The sequence below is a fragment of the Callospermophilus lateralis genome, chromosome 16, assembly GCF_048772815.1.
Source record: "Callospermophilus lateralis isolate mCalLat2 chromosome 16, mCalLat2.hap1, whole genome shotgun sequence".
In the NCBI taxonomy this organism is placed as follows: domain Eukaryota; kingdom Metazoa; phylum Chordata; class Mammalia; order Rodentia; family Sciuridae; genus Callospermophilus; species Callospermophilus lateralis.
In genome coordinates, this window is record NC_135320.1 from 39,956,033 (window position 1) to 39,981,410 (window position 25,378).

The 25,378-nt window shown below is 39.8% G+C and overlaps 1 protein-coding gene and 1 non-coding gene across 7 annotated transcripts in view; both read right to left on the reverse strand.

The window, feature by feature from the left end:
* The window catches only part of Tpd52 (tumor protein D52), a 105,185-nt gene that overhangs the window by 59,246 nt on the left and 20,561 nt on the right, over positions 1 to 25,378 (reverse strand). For 3 of the 6 annotated variants that reach the window (XM_076835524.1, XM_076835521.1, XM_076835527.1), the window contains exon 3: positions 5,126 to 5,175. The exons of the other annotated variants lie outside the window; for them this stretch is intronic. In XM_076835524.1, the coding sequence (XP_076691639.1) occupies positions 5,126 to 5,174 (49 nt within the window). In that variant the 5' untranslated portion in view covers position 5,175. The remainder of the gene's footprint in view (positions 1 to 5,125; positions 5,176 to 25,378) is intronic. 6 annotated transcript variants of the gene reach the window in all.
* Positions 16,326 to 16,432, reverse strand: LOC143382419 (U6 spliceosomal RNA). The gene has a single exon (XR_013088974.1). It is a non-coding gene; the product is annotated as a U6 spliceosomal RNA (small nuclear RNA).

Here is a 25,378-nt window from a genome sequence, read left to right on the forward strand (position 1 = left end):
CACTGAGGGCTTTCAAGTTTTAGCAACAGCAATGCAGTCAACAACATATTCGGTGGAAAAACAGGTAGAACAGAGACGATCTAGACTAACAAGCATAATAAAGAAGTAAATTAGGCAACTACATGAAATGTTATGAGAAAAAGAAGAGGAGAGAGGCAAGCACTGAGCAACTCTAGAAGGCTGGGAGAAAGGGTGTAATCTGTAACTTTGCAACAGGAATTGGAGGATTGCTAGAACCAAGGCTGCTTAACAAATTTGAAGGTGAGGTATCAGGGAATAGCTCAGCTGGGTGGTTCTCGCTTGGGGATCTCATGAGGTTGCAGGCAAGCTTGAGTCCAGCAGCTACTGGCTGGAGGTTTTCTCTCTCCCCACATTGGCCTTTCATAGAGGTGTTCACAACCTGGCATTTCGCTTCCCCCAGAGAGTGACTGAGAAAAAGAGGCCAAGATGGAAGCCACAGTCTTTTATAACCCCATCTCAGAAGTCACTTGCCATCATTTCTGCCATATCCTACTGGTCACACACAGACTAAACCTATGGCAGGGGACTATATCCAGGAGTGAATGCTGGATCCCTGGTCAGCATCCTGGAGGCTGTCTACCACCTGGGTGTGTCAGTACTGGGGGTGGGGCCGAAAAACACCTTGTAGTGAGTTTTGGTACTGGAAACTCGCAAATAGAACAGCTTTCAAAAATATCTTACTATGATATGAATATATATTTGGTCTTCATCCCTTTTTCTGACATACAGTTCCTACATTACTTGGAATCTCCACAGGGCTATCTTTTGCTGGTGGCTGGGGGACCCTAGCTAGCTAGGCAGGGATCAGGTAGTCAGGCAAACCAACCATGTGACTTGCGGGTTGTCAGTCTTACTCCTGATCTCCAGGAAGGACAGAAGAGCTACAGGTTGAGGGTTGATAAAACAATGACCAATGATTCAATCACTCATGCCTACACAATGGAACTTCCATAAAAACCTAAAAGAACCAAGTTCTGGGAGCTTCCAGACAAGTGAACAGGAGGACCTGGACCATGGCACAGATGGAAAGGAAATGGAGTTCTGTGCCCCTCCCTATGAACTTCACCTTATGCATCCCTTCCCTTTGGCTATGCATGAGAAACCTCTGTCATAAATGGGAAATTATCTGTAAAGTATTTCTGAGGTTTTTTGTTTGTTTGTTTGTTTTGGTTTTTAGTTACTCAAGCAAATTACTAAAAGCCAAAAAGGGAGATTTATGAAAACTACAATTCAGAGCTGGTCAGTCAGAAGCCCCAGTGGCCCAGACTTGGGACTGGCATCTGAAGCAGGAGAGTGTCTTAGAGGACTGAGCTCTCAGCCTGTGTAATCATGCAACCTCCAGGTACACAGTGTCAGAATGAACTCAATCAGAGGACACCAGGCATGAGTCCACTGCAGAGCTACTTGGAAAATCTGTGGGTGGGAAAAGCTCACACACATTTGGTCACAAAAGCATTTTGTGGTAGACTGAGTGACCGTGAGAATGGAAAAAAATACTTTGGTTATTCCAGTGCTGTTTCACCACACTTGTAAAGATCCAAAAAATATATATTTTTTTTTTCTTAAGTTCTCAATCCTATAGGATGATGTGACTCACCACTAATAAAGCATGACCAATGAGGGTTTTATCAGTATGGGAAAAATTTGAACAAACACATCTGACTATAAAGTACACATTTACAAGATTCAAAGGGTAATAAGTAGAAGACCGTATCAAGGAAGGAGTGGACGCTCTGGAGTCAGGAAAAATAAAATATCCATGGCATTCCATAGCTCACTGGCCATGTCACTTCGTCCATGAACCCAGGTTTTTCATCTATAAAATTAAGCCAATATCTCCCTATTTCATGGGGTTGTTGGAAATGAGCACAACATGCTTAGCAGTCATACACACCAGAACAATGGCATCAGTTGCTAAATAAACCACTGTATCTGGGAAATTTAAAAACTAGTTGGTTCATATTCTAACAAAGACACCATACTACTGTAGTTCTAGAAGGAGCAATAACGTATACCCCATTGCACATGGCCAAATGATCCACCTGGTTCACTGCTGAGTCTGAAAATTACCTGTCTTATCTTCAGAGATCATGCATCAATAAAAACAAAACAACAGTATCGAACACTTAGTAATGACAAGGCATTGTCTGTTGGCAGCGCTCTGAGCACTTGATAGCATTTTAATCTCACAACAATTTTATGGACGAGATAGTATCATTAGAGAGGTGCCAAAAGGTTATATATCTGGCCCAAGACCACCGAGTAAGGGGCAGATCCAGGATTTGAATACAGGCTGACTATCTGGAGCCTGTGTTAATTACCATCTGGCTCTGTCCCCAAGACAGGGCCCAGATATCTGGTCTGTAACTGGGCTCCCAAGTGATTCTGATACTGATAGTCCATGAGGACACTTCAAGAAACACTTGAACCCTATCTGTAGTAAACAATACCTACAGTTTAAGAATCGTATTTCTCTTAAGTCTAAAAAACAAAGTAGAGCTTACCAGGGTAATTAAGTGCTAGACTTTGCTAAGGTATAAAAATACACAACCAAGTGGAAAAGGAATTCCACTTGCAAAACTAAAGCATCACATTAGTCATACAATACTCCAGCACATGCCTGCCTGCAGACTTTCCACCTACCTGCCCCCTCATGCAACACCACCCCTGGCTTTCTAGACTGTCCTCCCTGATGAACTACTAGGTTCTATCATCTGCCACCTTCACTCTGCACTCTACCTTGACCACCTATTTCAAATCACACAACTATGTTCTTTACCTTAAAGCCCCTACATGTGCAACCAACCTCACTGCCCCACTCTATTTAGTTTCATAATGGAATATATACCTAATATATTATGATATACTTATCATGTCTCTTCATTATTGTCTGTCTCCTCCAACATAAGGTCTAACAGCAAGAATTTTTTTCTTCCTTTTTTTTTTTTTTTTCCTTTTTTCCTCATTGACATACCCAAAGTTGGGCTGGGGATATAGCTCAGTTGATAGAGTACTTGCCTTGAATGCACAGGCCCTGGGTTCAATCCCTCAAAGTGCCTACAACAGTACCTGACACACAGAAATCTATCTGTTGGATTACTTACATGTCAGTGTCCAGCTCAAAACTTTTAGTAGCTTTCCAATACTTATAAATAAAATTCAGACATCCTCTCAGGGATTCCTCACACTCCAAAACTGGGTCCTAACTGACCTTTAACTTTAATTCCACTAAACGAGACCCAGAAATCCAGGGTGATGGCATTTCCTCAACTTTCTGTTTTCCTACCACAGTGCCTTTATTCATGTATCCCTCTCTTTCTAGAGTGCCTTGATTATACCACAACACTTTCACTTTCAGTATCATACCTATTGTGAATGAAAGGCATCTGTTTTGTAAATGAAGAAGATAATCTCTACTTACACATAACATTATCTCATATATAGAACTACTGAAGAATCCATTAAAAACTATTAGAACTACATAACAAGTTTAGCAAGCTTACAGGAAGTAAGACCAATATACAAAAGTTGTCAAGTATCTGGTCAATTGTAATGAATAATATGAAAATGAAATTAAGATAAATTCTATTTGCAACAGCATCAGAAAAAATACATTTAACAAAAGAAAAACAGAATTGATACTCTGAAAACTATAAAATATTTTTGAAAGAAGTCAGACAGCTTAAATGGGTAGGATGATGCCCCATATCCATGGATCTTAAAGACTTCATATGTTAGGATGGAGGTGCCTTGTTAGCGCAGTAGGTGGCGCATCAGTCTCATGATATTGTTAAGATGGCACTCCAAATCACTTGACAGATTCAATGTAATGCCTATCAAAATCCAAGCTGATTTCCTTTCAGCAATTTAAGAGTTCATCCTAAAATTCATGTGCAAATTGAATAGCCAAAATAGCTGGAATAATCTTGAGAAATAGTATATTAGAACACTTAAGCTTTCTAATTTCAAAACTTGCCACATTACTATATATAATCAAGAGAATAGGACATGGGTCTAGAGATAAGACATACAGATCCTTGGAAAAGAATTAAGAGTACAGAGGCACAATTCACATTTAAGGTCAATTGATTTTTTACAAGATACCAAGATGATGCAATGATGAAAATAGACTTTTCATGGGCTGGGGTTGTGGCTTAGTGGAATAGCACTTGCCCTAGGTTCAATTCTCAGCACCACATATAAATAAATAAAATAAAGGTCCACTGACAACAATAAAATATTTCTTAAAAAAAGAAAATAGACTTTTCATAAAATGGTTAGGGAAAATGGCTATCCACACACAAAAGTGCAAAATTGGATCCATTCCTCAAAGCACACACTTAGAACCAAAGACCTACATGTAAGGGCTTAAACTATAAAATTCTAAGAAAACACAGACATAAATTTCATGGCCTGGATCATGCAATGTATTCTTAGATATGACACCAAAAGCACATACAACAAAAGAAACGACAGAAGGCAGGTCATGGGGCTCAGTGGTAGAGCATGTACTTAGCATGCATGAGGACCTGGGTTCAATCCCAGGAAAGTAAAGAAGGGTAGAAGGGAACAAGGGAGAGGTTCAAGAAAGAGGGTTTCAATTTTTATTTAATACCTTGCTGGTCACATAAAATTTGTTTCAGATATGTAACAACATGTAAGAGAAAATATAAACTTTTTTTAATTGAAGGAATACGGGCTTTAGTTTATATGGCATTTAAAGATACAATGCTAGCAACAACATACACAAAATATAGAAACAAACTGAAATTCAGAAATCATTCCATAACTACAAAGTAATTTAATATATGAAAATATAACTAATATATGAAAATATTATATGAGTGGAGAAAAGAAGTCATTTTCCAGCCTAAGTCAGAAATTCATGATGGAATAAAAAACTTACACATAAACATTAGAAAATCTATACAAGAAAAATGATAGAAAACCTATCAGATATTACATTTATGATTTGAGTATAGATGATTTAAGATTAAAAAAATTCAAAAGTTACTAGCAGACTAATGAATTTGACTACATATAATTTAAACAATTATAATAAAAAATGTTAAAAGACAAGTGATAGAAAATGTTTACAACAGACCTGAGTTTATATATTTTGCAGCATACATAGAATAATAATTCGAAAACATCCTAAAAAACAAAATTAGAATTAAATTAGTTTTTAAGTTATTAATAATTTTTATTATAGTATATTATAATATTTGTTCTGTTTTATTATTAGTTGTTGTTAAACTTAATTGTGTCTCACTTTTTTTATTTTTTTAAATAAATGACAGTGGAATGCGTTACAATTCTTATTACACATAAACAGCACAATTTTTCATATCTCTGGTTGTACATAAAGTATGTTAACACCAATTTGTGTCTTCATACATGTATGCTGGATAATGATGTCTATCACATTCCACCATCCTTGCTAATACCTTGCCCCCTCCCTTTCCCTCCCACTCCTCTGCCCTATCTAGAATTCATCTATTCCTCCCATGCTCCCCATCCCTGCCCCACTATGAGTCAGCCTCCTGATATCAGAGAAAACATTGGGCATTTGTGTTTTGGAGATTGGCTAACTTCACTTAGCATTATCTTCTCCAATGCCATCCATTTACCTGAATATGCCATAATTTTGTTCTCTTTCATTGCTGAGTAAAATTCCATTGTGTATATATGACACTTTTTTTTTTATTCATTCATCCACTGAAGGGCATCTAGGTTGGCTCCACAGTTTAGCTATTGTGACTTGTGCTGCTATAAACATTGAGGTGGCTGTGTCCCTGTAATATGCTGTTTTTAAGTCTTTGGGGTATAGACTGGGGAGAGGGACAGCTGTGTCAAATGGTGGTTCCATTCCCAATTTTCCAAGGAATCTGGATACTGCTTTCCATATTGGCTGCACCAATTTGCAGTCCCACCAGCAATGTATGAGTATACCTTTTTCCCCATTTTTGTGTCTCACTTATAAATCATTTTATCATAGGACTGTATGTACAGAAAAAAAAACAACACATACAGGGTTTGACACCATGTATACTCTTAGGCATCCACTGGGGGCCTTGGAATACATTTCTAAAACAGATGGTGGGAGGGGACCAGTTAATAAAAATCATGTGTGGACTGAATTACAGTTTGATTCGGGAAGTTACTGATGGTACTAAAATGCAATATATGTACAGAAGTGAAATGCAGCTTTAGTATGTAAAGTGTTTGATCCTCTCTAGTGAGCAATATAAACAAATATTTATTATAATCATTTTAGCTAGAAAAATCTAAAATCTAAGAAAAATAGTTCAGAATGAAGCAGGCTTTCTTCAACTGCCACACATCTTTAAATATAATGTTGATAGTAAAATAAAAATTCAAAATTTGTTTATATTGGTTTTCCCTTCCTTTACCCATACAAATTTGCAAATATATCTTGCCAAGACAACTGGAGTCAACATTTCTATCATTTTTCACAGGAACAAATAATCAATGTAAAACTAAGGATTAAGATGAATTCGGCAAAACTGCCACCCTTTCTCAAGTCCAGAAAAGGCAAGAATGGCAGGAGCCCCCAATGAACATGACAGGACAAGACCCTCCTCCGCAAAGGATAAGAAGCCACATTACTCAATTCCATCAAAAGATTATGGCCACAGAGACTGGGGATTTTGACAATGTTTTCACAATGATCTCTCAGAGTCTTGGGTTTATTCTTAATGCAGCCATTAATCCTCACAAATGCCACAGTGCAAAACTAACAAGTACATTGTGTGGAAGTAGTCAAGCATACAAATAGACCATACAAGCTAATCCTATGAAATCTCAAAAGGCACTCGGGAAATATCATATAATTATCTCCCCCTAAACTCTGTACATTTGCTACAAGAAATTCCAACTGAGATTACATTCTTATGCGAATACCTGTAATTAACTCCAAAACAATCCAATCCCAGACCTAACCCAGCCTTCATGACCCTAGCCTGCCCTGCTGGCCACCTTTGTCTCCCTCTACTCTCAGCCTGAGGTACCACCAGGGATCCAATCTCCTTTTTCTTTTTCTTTTCTTTTCTTTTTAAATACCTTTATTTATTTTTATGTGGTGCTGAGGATGGAACCCAGGGCCTCACACATGCCAGGCAAGCTCTTCACCACTGAGCTACAACCCCAGCCCTGAATTTGCCCTTTTTCTTTATGGCTGAGGTCCTAGAGCTATGAGTAATAAGACACAGGTGAAAGTTTCCTTTTCCATTATTATTAGTAACATAATAAATACTATAGGATTATGTTCATCATTTTATTATTTTTACCTTATAAAGTCCCCTATTGTTTTCAATATACTCGTAGCTTCAAAAAAAATTCTGAGGCAATGTTGTTATACCATCACTGCCATTTTATCCATGAGAACACTGTAGATCAAACCATTCATTTAATTTAGCTAAAATCACAGGGGAGTCCTCCCATGAGAACCAGGAATCAAGTCTTACACCCTAAGGAGGGCTTTCAAATCTGTTGCAATACACTGCATCTCAAAACAAAACAGAAAAAAATTTGATTAAGCCAGGTTGGAGTGCACAGCATTTGAATAAGCAGCAGCATTTGTACTGAATAGACAGCAACACACACAAAGACAGGTCCATTCTAAGAACAGGAATAAATTATCTAGGTTAGAAAGTAAGGTCTGGAGAACCTTCCCTGCCAGGCTGAGACTGCTGAGCTTTACCCAAGCCTGCCCCAGCAGTGGGGCACAGGAGCAGAGGGAAGGCAAACTCAGGGTACCAGGAGGCTCAGGACAAAGGGCAGTGGAGATGGGAGCAAGGAAAGTACCTATATGTTGGAGACCAGAAGCCAGAGAGGTGACACACTGGGATCAGCCACTTAGGTGAGTGCCTCTGGTGACTGGAAGACCAGGTGAGACCAAACCCAGAGACAGAGAGACCAGCTAGGAGAGCTCTCGCATTTCCACGAGTGGGTACAGTTTTGGTGGGGGGATCCTTAGTGGCTTATGATAGGAGTAAAGTGAATGACGAGAAAGACTCAGAAGATGAAATTTACACACTAAACTACTACACACAGAAACTAAAAAAAGAGAAAAGAATGACTCTCAAAAGACTGGTTAGACAGTGGTGTCACCAAACAAAAAAGAATGCAAAAGGTTAAGAAGGTTTAAAGAAAACTGAATTTCATTTGATCAAGTTCAAGGACTATCCAAGTAGATATACTACATGAGCGGTTGGAAATAAGACTGGGATGCTGAGGAACAGCCAAATAACAGGTTTCTAAATCATGAGCATAAAATTAAAGCTAAAACTGTGAGAAAGGCCTAAGCTCTGAAAGAATGCACCCAGGGAGACAGAGAACCATGAATTTGTAAAGGACAGACAGAGAATGTCGTCTTGAAGAACTGATCCAAGAAGTATGAGCAACACTGTACAAGTTCAACCAGAAAGATTTGGGAATAGAGGTTCAAGAAGAAGAATGGGGGAACAGCACCCCACGCAACAGAAATGTCCGGTAACATAAGGAAGGCCGAACCAGTGGCAAGCAGGAGGAGACGGGGTGTGGACAACAGCAGTCAGGAAAGTCGCAGAAGGAAGAAGTCTAATGACCAGAGCTGAAAGTAAGGAAGTGAAGACAGGGCAGACCTCTTTGGAGAACTGAACAGAAGAAAGAAAGCGATACATTAAATAATACTAGAGAGGCACCGAGGGCCTTTGGAAAGTGTGTTTGACTTGTAACTTGAAGGTAAATGTTGTAATATAATCCTCACTTATTTTCAAGAACTTCTCTTTGTATAAGCAGGAGTCCATTCGGACATTTCCTCATTCTCATCTATATATAATAAGCATACAAGTTTATGAATAATTAAGACATTCATGGTTGTTCCCCACTATTATATCTGCCTGGCTCCAAACACAAAGTCTTTTTTAAAATAACAAATTTTAAATAGTTGTTATTATTGTAAAAATAACAACCAGTCTTACGTTACACAAACACCAACGCCAAGATCTGTCAGCTGCATCACACCCAAGTGCTCGTAGGTTTTCTCTGCTCTTGTATTCCAGCTGCACGTTTCGGTATTGTTTTTTATTTACCACTAAAGAACCACCACCTATGTGCCACAGTTTGCACAGCTGATTTCTCTTACGTTAACAAGAGGAAGAGAAGGGGAGGGCAGCAACCCAAGCATTTCAAACAAAGGATACTCAACCTATAAAAGCATAGGACGTTGATATCACAGGCTGGAAAATCTTTTTTTTTTTTTTTTTTTTTGGTACTGGGGAGTGAATCCAGGGGCACTAAACCACTGAGCCACACCCCCAGCCCTATTTTGTATTTTATTTAGAGACAGGGTGTCACTGAGTTGCTTAGTGCTTTGCTTTTGCTGAGGTTGGCTTTGAACTTGCAATCCTCCCAGGTAGGATTATAGGTGAGCGCCACTACTTTTAAAAACTGGCTCCCCGGGCACAGTGGCACATGTCTGTAAGCCCAGCTACTAGGGAGGCTGAGGCAGGAGAATCATAACTTTGAGATCAGCCTGGTCACCTTATTGAGACTGTCTCAAATTTTTCAAAGAGCTGGGAATGTAGCTCAGTAGCAAAGCATCCCTGGGTTTAATCCCCAGTTCTTTTAAAAACAAAACCAACTTCTAACTCACTTTGCAGTACTTGGTTATATACAGAGACCTTCCATGGCCCTTAGGACCAAATTTACTTCTTTAATGTGGCACACAAGACTCTTAGGCCTCTGTCACCAACCCCACTGCAGTCCACCTACTACACTACACCATCCTGGTCACTGAGCAGTATTACAAAGACCTACGTAACCTCAGGACATGATACCCACTGCCCTCCATCCAGGACACTTCTCTTGCCCACAGTAGGGAGCTTTAGCTACTTCTTAAGTTGAGATGGACAAGATGGAAACTAGAAATCACCAGCAATACACTAAACCAATTTTTTTCACATTTATAGCTTGAAGAAACATTGTTTGGAATGACTTAAACATTAAGACGCATAGCTCCAGGATGGACTGTTTATAGAAACCAACCTCACCTGCCCTCAACATTAGAGCTCACCCTTAATCCAACCCACAAAGAAGATAAATCCTGACATTTTCTACCCAGTAAGAGTCATCAACACACTAAGTATTGCCTAAGGGCTGGGAAATAAAATATCTGATTTCATGCTTCTGTTAATGAAGAGGAACAATTTTAACCATACTTAAAATAACATTTTTTAAAAAAAGGATAATGGAGGGGGAAAGTGGTTTAACCAGTCTTCTCCCAAGTCCTGGGAATTATTTTTTCTTCCCACCCACAACAGTGACTTCTAGGAATAGGGGAGTTGGGAGGAGGTGAAGTTTTGGCTTGAAGAGTCAGCGTCTCAGTGGTATTCAAAGCCCTGGTACTAAGTAAGATCACCTACAGAGCCAGTGTGGACAGAAAATTGAGAGAAGGGTCAAGAACAAAGCCTGGTGTTAAGATGAGGAGGCCAGTAAAAACTGGCCACCACAGAAGGGAAGCAAATGATATTCACCAATGACTCCATCTGCTTGTCAGGTATATTCCTCTGGAACTAATAAATCATTATACTGATAAACCTGCTTTATTAATCACAGTAAACACATTTCACGGCAAAATATCTAACACATGAACACCCTCAAGTATTAATTGGTACACTGAATAATTGAGACTCCCTTTTAAATGCTAATCTCATCTAATATCCTGGTGTCTTCAAAAGATCAGTATGTCTCCTAAGCCCTTCACTCCTCCCGGGCAAGACTTCAACGCAACTTCCCAGGTATAGTGGTACACTTATCAGGTAGCTTTCATAGAGTCCCTGGGCCACTGCTAAGCAGTTCACTTCCTCCACCCTCACCCAACATTGTTGAGATGTGGCCACGTTTAGTCTTCCTTGGAACTCAGGACCCCACACCAATACCTACAAGAAGATTCCTTCTAAGAGAGGAGAACCACTAGCTGTCTCAGCCATATATCCCCTTATGGCTCCTCCACGTAGCAGCCATTAAAATCAAATGGCGTAAGACTAGCTGTGGATGAAATGGCTTTTGTTTGGAAGAGGTTTCATGTGAAGAGGCAACTCAGCATCCTAACACAAAACATCAAAGTCTGAAACTCCAGGGATGCAAATGCTGCTAAATATCTACCACTTACTAAATGTGTAAATTGGTGAAGCCGACTTCTTCAATAAAAGTGGGACAATAGGGCTGGAGTTGTGGCTCAGCAGTAGAGCGCTTGCCTGGCATAAGTGAGACCCTGGGTTCGATCCTCAGAACCACATAAAAATAAATTTAAAAAATGAAGGTATTGTGTCCATCTATAACTAAAAAAACAAAAAAAATTAAATCTAATTCAGTTGCTATAAAGGATTAACTCTTTCTGTATCCACAAATCTTTCCATACATGGTAAATGTTTCAGAATTCGTTATTGGAAATTGTGATGGATATTATTTGCGAGAGAGGATTTAGGATCCTGTGGGAAAATCTATCTGCCAACCAACCCTCCCTCTTCCACACTGACATAATACAATCAATGGTGGGAGCCACACAGAACTGTCCTTCCTGGTTTTACAGTATACCAGGGTGAGGCTGGAGAGGACCAAGAGGGAAGAGGAGTGGATGGTGCCAGAGGCTTTTAAGGATAGGATTTGAAACCAGACCTCCATTTGCTATTCGCTGCTTCCTCTTACTGATTAACAAAAGGAAACATAGTCTCCAGCCTCAATAGCAGGAGGGAACAGTGCCCTTTGGGACATACGAGTACCACATGAAGACATCCTCTAGTGGCTAAAGAAATGAAGGGCAAAAGATGACAGGAGATTTGTTCCTGGGGTCCACATGCCATTTCTGAGCGTATCCTTTGTAGTGTTCTGATTCTAGCAACTCAACTAGCCATGATGCCCTTTGATGCTGATATAAAAAGAAGATTGATTTACTGATAAAAACTGAGTGTAGAATGCAAATCTTAGCTCCCACATCTACTAGCTCTGTGACTGCAGCTGGTAACTGCAGTCCCATTTTTCCTATATTTTTAAAACTCGGGTAACCAACATACTTTTTATAATTGCTATGAAGAATAAGTATGACACTCAAAAGTAACAATTCTTGGTACTTAAAAAATGTTTTTTCTACTAGGCATAGTAGTGCATGCCGATAATCCCAGCTACCCAGGAAATTGAGGCAGAAGGAGTACAAGTTCACCAAAGCAAATTAGCAAGACCCTGTCTCAAAGTAAAATAAAAAGGGATGGGGATGTAACTCAGTGGTAAAGATTCCCTGGGTTCAACCTCCAGTACTGGGGGGGAAAAAATTATTCTCTACCTGTCTTCCATAAACCACAAATCCCTTTTCCTGGACCAACTCAAGATGTTATCTGTAAGAACTTTATACCCTCTGATTTGCAAGAGGTTCAAAAAGTAACATCAAGGAACATTATAGCCATCTGGGGTCATAATCTCCAGTAAAACCATCTGGTGGATAACACCCATTCCCTTCAATTTAAAATCTAAACTGAATTTTACTTCTCCCCCTCCAAAACCAGATATTCTTTTCTCTTTTCCTTTCTGTTCTTTCTGGTTTCTTAATAACATAATCACATGGTGGCACGTGCCTCTAATCCCAGCAACTAGGGAGGCTGAGGCAGGAAGATCACCAAGTTTGAGGTCAGCCTCAGCAACTTAGCAAGACTCTCAGCAATTTAGAGTTACCCTGTCTCAAAAATAAATAAATAAAATGGACTGGGGATGTAGCACAGCGGTGAATGCCCTTGGATTCAATTCCCAGACACACACACACACACACACACACACAGCACTCTATATTTATACTTTTTATTTCCTGGTCCCATCCACTAATTCAGCCAGTGCACAACCAAATCCTTGGGCTTTGTTTCTTTCCATTCCTCCTACCACACCTTAGGCCTAGATCACACCACCACCTCTATCCTAATGGATTGCTGCAGACCCTGTCTCCATTCTTCAATCTGGAGTCCAGAAACTGCTGGTATCACTAACATTAAAAAGGAAAAGAACTGCTGGTACATCTTGAGGAAGCCAGGTAAAGAGGAAGAGAACAGTCAATACATACCAAGGAAGAATCATTTTTAAGCATTTAAGTCTCTCTTGTACGATGCAGCCTAAGATGACAATGACTCAGGGCACCAGGAGTCATGGTTGAAACTTAAATTGGGGAAATCTTCCAGACACAGAAAATGACATTTATTCTATGTCATCCAGACAGAAAATAATAAGAACCATTTCCCTATATCTAATATTCTGTACAGTCAATGATGTGGCAGATACAGTGTGGACCCTGACCCATGGTCATGGCTTAGGGGCAGCAGCCATTTAACTTAACAGTCTTACTTAGTCATATCATATCTATTTCAGGAATTCTGACAGCACTATTAATTGCACATTTGCCATGCACTAGGTACTAGGCTTTGTGATCTACATGTATTCTCTCCCATGATCTTCACTGCAACCCTAAGGGGTGTTGCAGTCATTCAAACACAGTCATTGCCACATAATGACGTTTTGGTCCATAATGGTGGATCCATGAGATCATATTACATAATAGACATGGTAGCTGTCTGAATTTCTAAGCAGTTTCTATGATATTCACACAAAAATGAAATTGCCTAATGATACCTTTCTCAGATTACCCCCAATTTTAAGCAACACCTGACTATGTGAACTAGCATAGGGATCCTGTGCACACTAGGCAGTGCTCTACCACTAAGTTATACTCCAGCCCTAAGCTAAGTGATATTACAAGAGTCAAAATTCATAGATTTTTAAAAGTTAAAAATCTATGAAGTAAGAGCATTACAGTTAACCTAAGGTTAACTTACTATTGAAGAAAACTTTTTATAAATACCATAGTACTACAGTACTGTACAGTGAAGAACCAGTCCTAGGTACAGTGAAGTCCTCACTCGCCAACTCACCCAGAGCAAACTGCCAGTCCTGCAAGTTTCATTCAAGCTAAGCACTCTATACAGGTGCGTCACTTTGTGTGTGTCTTTTATACATAATTTCTACTGTACCTTTTCTATGTTTACCTTCAGTCCTGAGTACAGTACAAACTATTCAGATTTTCAGCCTAGGAGCAACATGCCACACCATTTAGCCAAGGTATGCCATAGGCTATGCCATCTATATTTGTGCAAGCACACTCCATGGTATTAGGCCAACAAAAATCACCTAAAGACATCTTTTGCAAAACATACCCCTATTAAGCAACGCACAACTGTATATTAAACAGCACAGCCAAACTCAACTCATCATCGACAGTCAAGTTGAACTGTGCTCAGGAAGATCACAAGATCCCACCAAGATCCCCTGGAACATTGCTATAACCATCATCTAGTCAGCTGCTAAGGTGACCAGTCTCCATGATGGCCCCAGCGATCCTACCTGCTGGTACTCACACTCTTGGGTACACCCTCCCATATTGTATCAGGGTTGGTCTCTGTGACCAATAAAATACAGAAGTGATTATATACATGATTATATATAATACACTTAGTATATTATACATATTTCAAAGTAAAATCATAAAAGACATTCTTACCTCTTCCTTTTTTTTTTTTTTTTTTTTTTTTTTTTTGTGGTGCTGGAGATTGAACCCAGGGCCTTATGTATGCCAGGCAAGCACTCTACCAACTGAGATATATCCACAGCCCTTCTTCCTCACTCTTGATGTGAGAGTGTGTCATGCAAACACTCAAGCAACTTCATGCAGAAAGCTACAGAGTGAGGAACGCAGGTCTCCTGCCAACAGCTATGTAAGTGAGCCATCTTAAAAGACGATCCTCTTGCCCATGCAACCTTCAATTGAATGCAGCCCTGTCAATTTGATTGCCGTCTCATAAGAAACCTTCAGCCAGACCATCCAGATAATTCAATCCAAGATTCCCGACCTATTCCTGAGATAATAAATATTTGATGCCTAAGCCACTAAATTTTGAGATAATCTATTAAACGGTCATAAGTCATACAGTTACCCAATCCAGAAAACTGAGACATATGAAGCCTAAGTATCTTCAACATGAAGAAACTAAAGAACTGGGATCCCTGGAATTAATGACTCCCCTTTTGACTGATATATACAAATATGGTATGTAGAAATATCAAACAGGTATGATAGAATGATGCATACCTCAGATAGAAACCTGCACAGGATGGGCCATTCACATTACTTTCAACCACAAGATCCAATGAATTTAATTTTTCTAAAATCTTTCCTAATCTAGATGTATATAATGTTTTCAAAAATTCCAGAAGCGATTAGTTGATAAACAGAAATCACTCAAAGCCTCCTGTCAAGCACATTTGAAATGATTCATTATTTTGGTGAAGAAAAGTGGTTACACAGGAAGTGTCATTTTCACCTCTCAGTTCCCACAATTAACTAACTGACTTCCCTAGCTAACCCCAACACATTTTTATCTCAATCAAGTAACCACTTTCTAGGCACGGTGACAAATATCAGTAATTCTAGTGATCTGGGAGGTTGAGAAAGGAGGATCAAAAATTGGAGGCCAGTCTGGGCAACCCAGTGGGACCCTGCCTCAAAATAAAAAATTAAAAGGGCTCTGGATGTAGCTCAGTGGTACAGCGCCTCTGGGTACAATCCCCAGTACCCTTCCCTCTCAAAAAAAAAAAAACCACTAGCCATTGGGTCCTAGTCTTCTCACCCTACCATACCAACACCCAGAAAGCTCAGATGTAGAGGAATCCTCAATATAACCTGTTAGATCCCTTGATTCTGATATTTATTTAACACACACACACACACACACTGTATACACACAACTAAATCTCAAGTTTCAGAGAACAAGGCTCACCACCACAACATGTAAAATATTTTACTATTATATGTTCTATTCCTTTTTTTATTCTAATTTGTTATACATGACAGCAGAATGAGATTCAATTCATATTACACATATATAGCACAGCTTTTCATGTCTCTGTACACAAAGCAGAGTCACACCATTCACCATTCATGTCTTCATACATGTACTCAGGGGTAATGATGTCCATCTCATTCCACTGTCTTTCCTACCCCCATGCCCCCCCCTTCCCCTTCCTCCCCTTTGCCCTATCAAAAGTTTCTCCATTCCTCCCATGCCCCTCCATCCCCATTATGAAGCAGCATCCTTATATATGAGAAAACATTCGGCATTTGGTTTTGGAAGACTAGCTTACTTTACTAAGTATTATATTCTCCAACTCCATCCATTTACCTGCAAATGCCATGATTTTATTCTCCTTTAAAAAATATGGAATGCTTCTCGAATTTGCGTGTCATCCTTGCACAGGGGCCATGCTAATCTTCTCTGTATCGTTCCAATTTTAGTATATGTGCTGCCGAAGGGAGCACTCTCCTTTGTTTCTTAAAAAATAATTGGTCAAAAGTCATCACCCAGTAATAGGTCCCAATACACGGTAAGAAAAATATATTTTTAATCATATGCCTGAACATTCTACAGCTCCTGAAATCCTCCTACTTAGAGATGAAAGTGAAAACCCAAATAATAAATTCCCTTCAGCCTCAATCATGTGCAAATATTTAGTTCCACTTCATCCACATCCATAAAATACACATTTAATGCATGGAATTCTACCTAATCAAGAACAACCTCAGGCAGTTTCTATTCAAATGCAGATAATTATCCAGGCCCTAAAATTCTCCTAGTCCTCCAGTTAATGACTGGAAAACCCATAAACAATTTCAGCTAAAATTCCCTTATCAATCTTACAAAGTGTGGCTGAAAGGCAAAATTTCCATCTTGTCAAAACATTTTTAGGAGGAAGTAGGAAAGCTTTAGAATAATACATCAGCAAAAAAACTAAATCTGCTTGGAAAGAGACCAGTTACGTACATTTTTGTACTTCCACAAAATGGACCAGCAGCTTCTGTTTAAAAGAGTAAAACCAATCTACAGAGACAGAAAATAGATTAGGGGTTGCCTGGGGGTAGGAACGCGTAGGACTGTAAACAGGCACAGGGCGACAGAAAGGTTCTAAAAGGACTATGGTGACAGCTGCACAATGCTAAGTTTAATAAATATCAATGAATTTCTCATTAAAAAGCAAATTTTAAGGTAAATTATATGGTAATTATTTATAGCAAATTATACCTCAATAAGATTATTTTTTAAAAAAAATCTTTACATGCCAAATAAGGAAAAATGGTCAAGATTTACAAGCAAAGTACAGGACAATGTGTGGGACAAGCAGGTGGCTGCCCACATTACGTGCTTGGACATTTCTGGTGAGACATCCAAAAGGCCAATCATGACAGTTGTTATCTGCAGGAAATGGGTCCAGGTAAAGAGAATTTGACTTTTAACTGCACACCACTTTATACTATTTGAATTTATTTGCCTTGAGCACGTATTATTTTTCATAAACAAAAAAACAAGTTGGATGGAAGCCCTCAGAAGTAGGACTCACACAGTAATCTCAAATTCCTTATAGTGCTAGTCGATTGGATCCTTTGAAAGAGGGTGCTTCAGAATTTAAATATTCCTCAGTAAAAGACTACATTTAAAAGGTCTGTCTTTGACAATAAAATGCCAAGTGACAGAATCTTCCATCTGAAAGCTTAACTGCATAAAACCCAACAGGAAGAGAATTTGAATGCCCTCTGAGGAGGGGAAGTGTGGCTTCCTAAATCTTAGTCATCTGCTTCTGCAGGTGCTCAAATGAAACTCTTAAGCTTTGCAACTGGAAATCTGAAAAGGCATTAGCTACATTACTCCCCAGTACAGGGCTATCAGCACCAGGGAACTGAAAAGGTACTCCTTTATGGAGAGTTATCAAAAATAAAAATACACAAAGAAAAAACTAAAATTGACCCCAAAAGTAGCTCCCACACTCCCAAAGCTGCCAGTCGGCCCTTCAACAACTGCCCAGTCCCAGGCGTGGCTCCACTTCTTATCTCCCCTCATCCCTTGGCTATCTATCACCTTGCAATGCCAGGACCCAGACATAGCAAATGAAGAACTTATGGCTCACCCCATCCTCTCCTCCCCAACTTCCACAAAATGCAGCTTTCTCCAGCCTCAAGCCCACCCTGATGTAGAAGACCCCAGTAACCAGGACTGGAATCATAAAATACTACCCAACTTTCAAACACAGGACTTGTGTCCAACCTGCATCCAGACTCAACTACAGTCTTCCCATCTGGATGAGGCACGTCTTCCTTCTGAACCAACATTCCTGCCACCCTTGGAACCTTCCTCTCCCCTGGGAGTTTTACTCCCACTCTAACAGCCCCTACACCCACTCTGACCTATTTGTGCCATTTGGATTACTTCAACTGTATTATCTGCCAGGGTTTGAATGTGTCTCTCAAAATTCATGTGTTAGAAACTTAATCCCCAATGCAACAGTGCTGGGAAGTGAGGCCTCATCAGAGGTCATTAGGTTACAAGAGATCTGCAATCATGAATGGATTTTATTATCAGAGAAGTGAGTGATCTGTCACTGCAAGTATGGATCTGTCATAAGAGCAAGTTCAGCACTCTTTGGCTTCTCTCTCACCCTTCCACGTTACTCCATGGGACGAGGCAGCACAAAGGTCCTTGCACCATGGACATCCCAGCTCCCACGAACACGAGCTGAATGAAATCTGTGTTCACTAGAAATTACCTAGTTTCAGATATTTCATTACAGCAGCAGAAAATGGACTAAAATACTGCTCAACATTCAGATACCTGTATGTGCTGAATAGCTTATTGTGTCTTAGACACTGAGAGGCCAGAAATGAGGGGATTTTTGTAGTAACATTTAGGGACGTGTTTTGTTTCTTAACAGCAGTTTTACCGAGACATAATCCACACGCTGTAAAATTCACCCTTCATAAAGAGCACGATTCAGTGGTTATAAAGGGTTTATTCACAGTTGTGCAACCGTCACCCGGATCTAATTTTAGGAACATTCATTACCCCAAAGAGAAACTTGTACCCATCAGCAGTCCAGGATAGTGATCTTATGACAAAAAAAAAAAAAAAAAGGTTTTTTGTTCAGAATTTCATACGTACAAACTTTAAGAACATTTAAACTTATACACTATTCATGTTATCCGAAGACTGTACAGTATGTGATCTAGATTAGTACAGTTAATAATTACCCACTGTTGAGCATATACAACTCATAGAGCAGAGGTAAGGTTTCCCCTGGGGGGAAAAAATCAGCATAACTATTAAAATAATATGCAACAGGGCTGGGGTTGTGGCTCAGCAGTAGAGTGCTCCCCCAGCACATGCAAGGCACTGGGTTCGATCCTCATCACTACATAAAAATAAATAAATAAAATAAAGGTATTGTGTCCAATTACAACTAAAAAAAATAATATGCAACAATAAATGTGTCTGTGCTTGGACAATTTATAAAATGTACTCAAATACTACAGCTAGCAATACTATATTATACATTTAAAAATTTATTAGGAATGTAGGTCTCATGGAAAATGGTCTTATCACAAAATCAAATTTTAAAAAACAGTGGCTATTTTTCAATTCTTCCAACCATCTTGGTAGGTACACAGGATAGTTGTGAGTGGAGAGCCTGTCACTCAAGGGTGACACTTGGCTCCCAGTCACCCAGGCTGAACCCCCAGACCAGCTCTTCTGCCTGTGTAGGAAAAGTGAACAAACCGGCTCACTGAGCAGACACCGTGTTACAGTTAAGCAATTCTAACCACATATCTGACTCAAAAAAAGGAAAATAAGAGCAAGCTATTTATGCTCTCAACACAACAAAGCATGTCTTTGTTTTATGCTAAGCCCTGGAGATTTTCTCGGCACTGGCCAGCCTGTGACACACAGACACTGGTCCGATGTCCCGTATAAATGCTTTCCCTTTGTTTGGTGGCAAGAATGAGAGCCCTCCCCGATGTCAAAGTCCGGAGTTCTCCCCAGATTACATGGAAAATCAGGAACAGAACCTAAAGTACATATGTGTCCCTCAGATGGGAAGGTAGGTTAAAGTTAGAATCCTTTAATTAAATTGAGGCAAAATTCTAATTACTCTACAGTTGTCCCCCACAATGACATCACTCCTGACTCATCGAGTCTTATAACCTGACCCACTGGGAACACCGGCCCCACCTTGTCAGCTAGAGAAAGCAGCTTGCTTTTTCCAGGAACATTAACTCTTTTTTCAAGCACAAAGTAGTATTTTGTGGGTTTGTGTATTAATCTCTAAGCTGTTAATGACCTAAAGAGATTAACTAACTACTGAAAAGTAATCCACATAAGTAACAATGGTTAAGACCTCCCAGGGTGCAGGACATGTCTCTTAAAATTAACAATGATCTGGACAAACACAACTCCCTCATGTCATCTATTTTTAAGTGAATTGGTCACATGTGGTAACAAACTCTAAACAATACAACATAAATTAAAAGGTTTAGTAGAAGTGCAATCTAGAAAATTACATATTTCCTACCAGCTCCAACTTCTGCACCATTTAAAACCAGAAAAGTTAGAGGGGTCAACACTCCCAAACCAACTAGAGTGACCAATTAACTTGATTCTACACTAGCATTCTACAAGTTCCATCATCCTAGCAAGAAAACACACAAGCAGAGGCTCTTTCAATGACTAGATAAGTGTGTGTGTGTGTGTGTGTGTGTGTGCGCGCGCGCACATGTGTACAATCACAGCAGTCTATGGCATAAAAACCCAAGGTGACCCACACTTGGACCAAACCCCATCCACACAAACCTGGCTCTGCTCTACTCCCTCAGCTCCCAGTGAACTCCAAACTCACATCCTTACAATCCATACCTCTGCATGTGTATTAATTTCCTACTTGGATTACAGTTAAACAAAAATGCTAACACCCAACTAGACTAAGTTACTTGAAGGTCAATTCCACATGTTCCACACCCCACAAAACTCAACTACTCATCAGCATCAATTTTACCTTCCAGACATCACTCCTGAGCCCCTAGGTCCCAGCTAAAGTAGGTGTGCCTTTTCCCCACATACATCGCATACCTGGACCATCATCTCTGTGGCCCCAAGATCACTGAGATATACACACTGTGTAGGCCTTTTGCACATGGTACCAGGGTTGATCTGTGCAACCAACAGACTAAAACAGTTCTTGGGTTCTCTCTCAGATCACTGACCCTGAGAGAAGCCATGTCCTATACAGGCTTACAAAGAGACCCAGGATCAAGGAACTGACACCTCCTACCCATGTGAGCTTGGAGGTAGATCCTCCAGTCCCACTGAGCCTTGGGATGATTGGAGCCCCAACCAACAGCTTTAGTGGATCCTCTAGGAAAACACTGAGCCAGAACCACTCAACTAGCTCACACCAAGCTCCTGAGCTGCAGGGACAGCAAGAGGTAACAATGTTCTAGGTTTTGTTCTGTTTTGGTAGAGAATAGTATGTTAGGCAGCAACAGACACTAAGACAAGCTCCATATCCCCTTTATCTGGAATGTTCTTCCCTAGGATGACCTGCCAAAATTCTTACCACTGTGATCCAAGGAAAGTGGCTTATCATTTATGACAATAATTTGCAATCTCACTCTCAGGAGTTACTCCTTTCTCTTCACTCAAATTGCATGGCTCAGTCTTTAACACTGATGTCACTCTGCTTTAAGGCTCATGTCCCTGCATCCCACCCTACATTAAGACATGTATGCAGCCTATCTCTTCTCACCGAGAGCAGTTTGGCCTGGTCATGTTAGGGACTCACACCTACCCCATACCTGCATACAGAAAAAACTGGAAAGTGACATTGCTGGATGTTACATTAGGATTGGGCTTTTTCCCAATGATAAAAAGACTTGATTACCCATGGAGAGCCCTTCTCTAATCAGGAACCACATGAGAAAAACATGGAGGGTCGAAGAAAGAGGAAAGAAAAAAGCACACTCAGAGAGATCCAATCTTTGCTTACCTTTCTTACCCCTCCCCTCTCTTATATTGCTACCAGAAGCAGTGGGGAAGGAGAAATAGTTCACAGAAACATCATCTTGATGATGATGATGCTGTGCCCAAAATACAGAAAGAGCTAAGGCCTCTATACACATGTTCAGTTATATGTTCACACGTACCCATGGGTGCACATGTTCACAGGAGAAGTGAGGTTAAGGCAGGTAGGTCAGGAGGCAACAGAACACCACCCACCAAGACATCTACCCAGATCTTCCCACAGCTGACGGTTGACAGTAGTGGCCATAGATCACACAATTAAGAATCCAATCAACTCAGGTTTCCATCTCCACTCCACTATGGATCATGAGCAAGGAAGAAGTATCCACTTCTTGGACCCTTGGATCACCCATAAATGACTGAGACAGCTGTTGAAGAGAGGAAATGACACCCATCTAGAAGTTAACAAAACACCCAGAGCAAAGCTTGTCAAATCATTCACTCCCTTCGCCTCTCTGGCCCTTTGAGAAGTTGTGCCCAGAATAGGAAGGTATAAGCAGCAACCTGAAGACCCAAAGTCATTCCTATTTGCTTTTGTTGCCACAAATCCCAAGAGGCTCTACCATCCTTGAATTCATACAGGTGGCCCCAACTAAAAGTTTGGCTCTCTTAAAACATATATTAATCAGAACTCTTTAAAACTTAACAGGAGGCCACCCATAAGCTTATTTTGAACTAATAATTATACAGAGTACCACTCTAAATAACACTTCCTGGCCTCCCCCACCTATCTATACCTTACTTAGGTAGAAAAGCCAAGGATGCCTTTCCTTCTCTCCTTTTATTCCTAAAAGTATCATAGTTTAGCACAGTATCCATTACTTTATAGACAACTAACTGAGTAGTCAACCAAAAATTAATATTTCTAGAACTTACCAAGGATCATATAACCTCACTCAGAAGACTAAGAAAGTAGAAACACTGAACCTACTAAGAATTGGATAGTTTTATTTTCAACGTGAAGCACATTTGTTAAATAGTTATTAGATTTTAGAACATTCTGGGCTAGAGATGTAGTCAGTGGTGCAGTGTCTTGTCGGGCATGTGTGAGACTCTAGGTTCCATCCCCAGCACAAGGAGAAAAAAAAAAAAAAGGGTTCTAGTACATTCCACTGTATTAGGCACCAAAGCAGACAAAAAGAAGCAAAAATATTTTCCCAAAAATGTTATTTATGGGGCTGGGGTTGTAGCTCAGTGGTCGAGTAATTGTCTAGCATGTGTGAGACCCTGGGTTTGATCCCTAGCACCATATAAAACTAAATAAAATAAAGGCATTGTGTCCATCCACAACTAAAAATATTTTTAAATGTTATTTATGAAACATTCTCATATAATATTCATGAAATATAAAGATTAACTTTTTAAACAATCACTAAAATCACACTCCATTTGTTGGTTAATCCATAAAATGAAATTCATGTAAAAGATTCCAAAATTTAAATTACATGACAAAATAAGACAAATTTTATAATAAGTTTTTTAAAATTCTAGGTATACTCAGAATCAATCGAGAGCATTTACGCTTCTTCAAATAAAAGCAATCTTTGTCAGGCAAGAATTTTTTAATATTTTATAATTACTATAAATATTGTAATATTTTGTTCTTTTACCCTACTGTGAAGAATTGTACAATGTTACAAACAATTGGCAAGTGAATTATATCTTAATTTTACCAACATACAAGGCCAATAAGATTTTGCAACTGTAACTAGTCCAAATAAAATTCTAATTCAAATTAAAAAATCATGAACAGTTAAAAATGTTAGACACATTACAATATGGGAGACCATGGAGAATGCCCAATGCTCACCAGAACCAAGAGGGCACCTCTAGCGGAGATTAAATGACCTTTTGCTCTGTCTCTGGTTGCTAAAAGGCCTGCCTGTGTCACACAGCTGAGGCCAACACTGCCTCCATAGAAATTGCAGCAAGCCCTTCAGATGCCTCCTCTTACATTAAACATTTATTAGGCTTCAGAACAGGAGGCTTCTTGGAGAAGTTCATGGGAGGCACACACAGCTTAGAGCGTACCATCTCTCCTTCAAGGACACCTCTTCCTTCAGATTCACTGAAACCCAGAAAGAGACTGTCCACAACTGATTACTTGGGGTGGGAAGGTATTGGATTGTCCCGTCTATATTTTATGATTGTGTGTGTGTGTGTGTGTGTGTGTGTGTGTGTGTGTGTTAGTTATGCTGGGATCAAAGCAAGGGCCTCTGCTCAGCAAGCTCTCTGCCACTGAGTAACATCCCAGCCCAACACAACTCCGTTTCCATTTCTTGCATGGCATTCTGTGTCCATTTTGAAATGTTTTTCAAAGTTTTCTGGTCATCTCAATCCCCTTAGCACCTCATTCAGTAAGTTAGAACAACAAGGACAAAAAAATTAATAAAGTACAGTATCTATTTGAAACCTAATAAGCCCTTTATATCTTCATTGTTTGGAAAGAATTATAATTGCAAAGAGTTATTCTGTGGGTTATTTTTTAATTTGTTTCCACATACCACATGAGGTTTAAAATTAACAGTTACCTTAGACTCAGCAGAAGCCCTCCTGGAGGGCCATTCCATATCTAGGGAGCCTAGATGTTAACGTTAGTGCAAATTTTGTTGTCATGTATTAGGGTTATTTTCACATCCCAAAGCAGAAGCACAGAAGTTGGGAACAGATATGAAGATTTCCTAGCAATAAAGGGCTGCCATTGCCTGACCCCACCCTGCCTGCAGCTAAGTGAGTAGCAATGCCTCCCAAAACACTCTCAGATACAGCAGAGATCTTCAAGCCCAGCAGTGGCCAGAAGTGACAGATCTATGTCGATTCTGATGGCAAGTGATATCTGAGCAGGCATGGCAAGCTATCAGCACAGAAGGTTTCACAGGACAGCAGACTGTACACTATTGAAGAAGCTGTATTCAGGAGCTGCTGTCCTGCAAGGACACCATTCCTTCTCCAGGCCTAGCTCAGTGCAGGAACACAGCAGGTGTTCAAAGGGTGGGAACTCTTAAGAATCACAAGAATGCTGCTTCCTTCAGGACACCACAGACTCCAGGCCCACTGCATGCCCAGCAGCCTCTAAGGCAGAGAACAATCACAACATGACAATCCAGTCCAGCCTGAACCAGCCATCAAACCTATTCAAGAAATGACTGAGTTCCTCTACAAACCAGGACAATTCTATACTACATCAACATTTCCACTTGTGTGAGGCAAAAGGAGAAATGAAAAACCAATTTTCCTGACACTAAACATAGAAGTAATGCCTTTTATTCTGAGATAATGTTCTTCCAGATTGGGGAGGGAGGGATGGTAAAAATCTCATATTTATAAAAAGAAGGCAGCTTTTTGTTGGTTGGTTTTAATGACTT